At 40.8% G+C, this 2,142-nt stretch overlaps 1 protein-coding gene across 1 annotated transcript in view; it reads left to right on the top strand.

The window, feature by feature from the left end:
* The first annotated feature begins 774 nt into the window (after positions 1 to 774).
* LOC107700300 (ligand-dependent nuclear receptor corepressor-like protein) overlaps positions 775 to 2,142 on the top strand; it is an 11,164-nt gene continuing 9,796 nt past the window's right edge. The window contains exon 1 of the mRNA XM_016501913.1: positions 775 to 898. Coding sequence (XP_016357399.1) covers positions 802 to 898 — 97 coding nt within the window. The 5' untranslated portion in view covers positions 775 to 801. The remainder of the gene's footprint in view (positions 899 to 2,142) is intronic.

Raw genomic sequence — 2,142 nt, 5'->3', positions numbered from 1 at the left:
TGTTCTCTCTGAGTGCCTTCCTCTTTCTGGACAGTTGGGCTTCATATACATTCGTTAGAAGTGGTGTGTGTGTGTGTGTGTGTGTGTGTGTGTGTGTGTGTCACTTTAGTCAAATGGGGGAGGGGCACACATTGTGTTTGATGTTAACACATCGAAATGTAAAGACAAAAGGACACATGTAGATTTATAATTCATAATTTGCCATAGTTAAATGCATAGAACACAATTAAGTAAATTAAATTTTACATTTTGCATTTTGGTTGACATAATGCAATATCTGATTGATTCTCCTGTCTGGTAAAGCTGCATCTCTGTGCCACCCCTGCAGTATCATAGAACTAGCAGCCATTTTAGCACTGAATTACCATTATAATCATCTTCTGGTTGATGATTAAACTGTACAAGCTGTTACATAAGATCTGATAGTTTATGCTCACAGTTAGCCTATGTGATTGATGATTATTACCAGTGAGGTTGATAGGAAGACAATTATTTAATGGTAATACTGGTACAAGAGTTATTTAGATGACAGGTGCAGGCATGTCAGCTTAAGCTTAAAGCATTAAATTAAATTAAACACTGGTATTCAAGTACACAACTAGCTACTGTACTCAAAACAGCCACACGGTAGAGTATTTATCCAGTGATTTTACTAAATAAATGCGCATACTGGGGGAAGGTTGTTTACATCGCTAAGCCCCGCCCCTAGCTTGTTCTGACACGTGTCAATCAATCGACCCGCGCTATGGATGACGCGCGGTGACGTCACGCTCAGAGCCGGGGGGAAGGAGGACGGACAGAATGGCGACCCAGTGCCGGAGCTCCAAATGCACGGTCGAAAGAAAAGGATTCCGGCGGGAACTCGACTCATGGCGACACAAACTCATCCACTGTGTCGGTAAGATCAAATCACCTATCGCACGATCCGCTCGGTTTCTTTCTCGCCCGGGTCTCGCGGAACTCCCTCCCCTCAGCCGCTGTTAGCTCTCGGAGTTGCTAAGCGAGCGTGTCAAGTGCAAAAATAACGTTAGTGTCGAGCCGTCGTCCGCGCGAGCAGCTTTTGTAGCTAACGGAAAAAACGGACAAGGGCCGAACGGGCTCCATTTTCTTTGTCCCTACTTCTTGATTTCCTCGATAACCGAGTTAGCTTTGCACTCACTGACCCTTTCTGCACCGACTGCGGTTTTTTAATGTTTTGAAAGCGGGTAGTTGAATAGATACCCGGTTTAATCTTTTAAAATATCCTCCTGAGAACCAGAAAAAAAAGTTTTGTGAATTTTGTTGTTGTTTTTTTAGGTCATTGCACGTAAGAAACAAATTTTTGAAAAAATATATTAATTTTATTCAATGTCCTTTTTAGGGGACGCCAGGACTGAGTTATTCAATAGACATGAAAAGGCATGTATAGGAAAAAACAATGTTTTATTTTTTCCCTTCACCAATCAGTTTTTAGTACTCATCCACTGTGTCGGTAAGATCAAATCACCTATCGCACGATCCGCTCGGTTTCTTTCTCGCCCGGGTCTCGCGGAACTCCCTCCCCTCAGCCGCTGTTAGCTCTCGGAGTTGCTAAGCGAGCGTGTCAAGTGCAAAAATAACGTTAGTGTCGAGCCGTCGTCCGCGCGAGCAGCTTTTGTAGCTAACGGAAAAAACGGACAAGGGCCGAACGGGCTCCATTTTCTTTGTCCCTACTTCTTGATTTCCTCGATAACCGAGTTAGCTTTTGTTGTTGTTTTTTTAGGTCATTGCACGTAAGAAACAAATTTTTGAAAAAATATATTAATTTTATTCAATGTCCTTTTTAGGGGACGCCAGGACTGAGTTATTCAATAGACATGAAAAGGCATGTATAGGAAAAAACAATGTTTTATTTTTTCCCTTCACCAATCAGTTTTTAGTTTTCAGGCTATTTTTAGCCAAACTTTGTACAAAGATGATTCTCAACTGTTATGAAATATATAACAGTATGATTTGATATACTACTGTACTTTATGGAATATTTGCGTAAAATGTCCATAAACTGGTATTCCCATTCTATACAGTGCATCTAATTTGCACATTAATGTGTTCTTGGGGCAAACCATAATGAAAAATTAGTGTAATAATGGGATTAATAACTTGGCAACATTTTCATAAGAATAT

Source organism: Sinocyclocheilus anshuiensis, unplaced genomic scaffold (assembly GCF_001515605.1).
Source record: "Sinocyclocheilus anshuiensis isolate Anshui unplaced genomic scaffold, SAMN03320099.WGS_v1.1 scaffold326, whole genome shotgun sequence".
Lineage (NCBI taxonomy): Eukaryota > Metazoa > Chordata > Actinopteri > Cypriniformes > Cyprinidae > Sinocyclocheilus > Sinocyclocheilus anshuiensis.
This window is presented reverse-complemented; position numbering and strand designations above follow the sequence as displayed.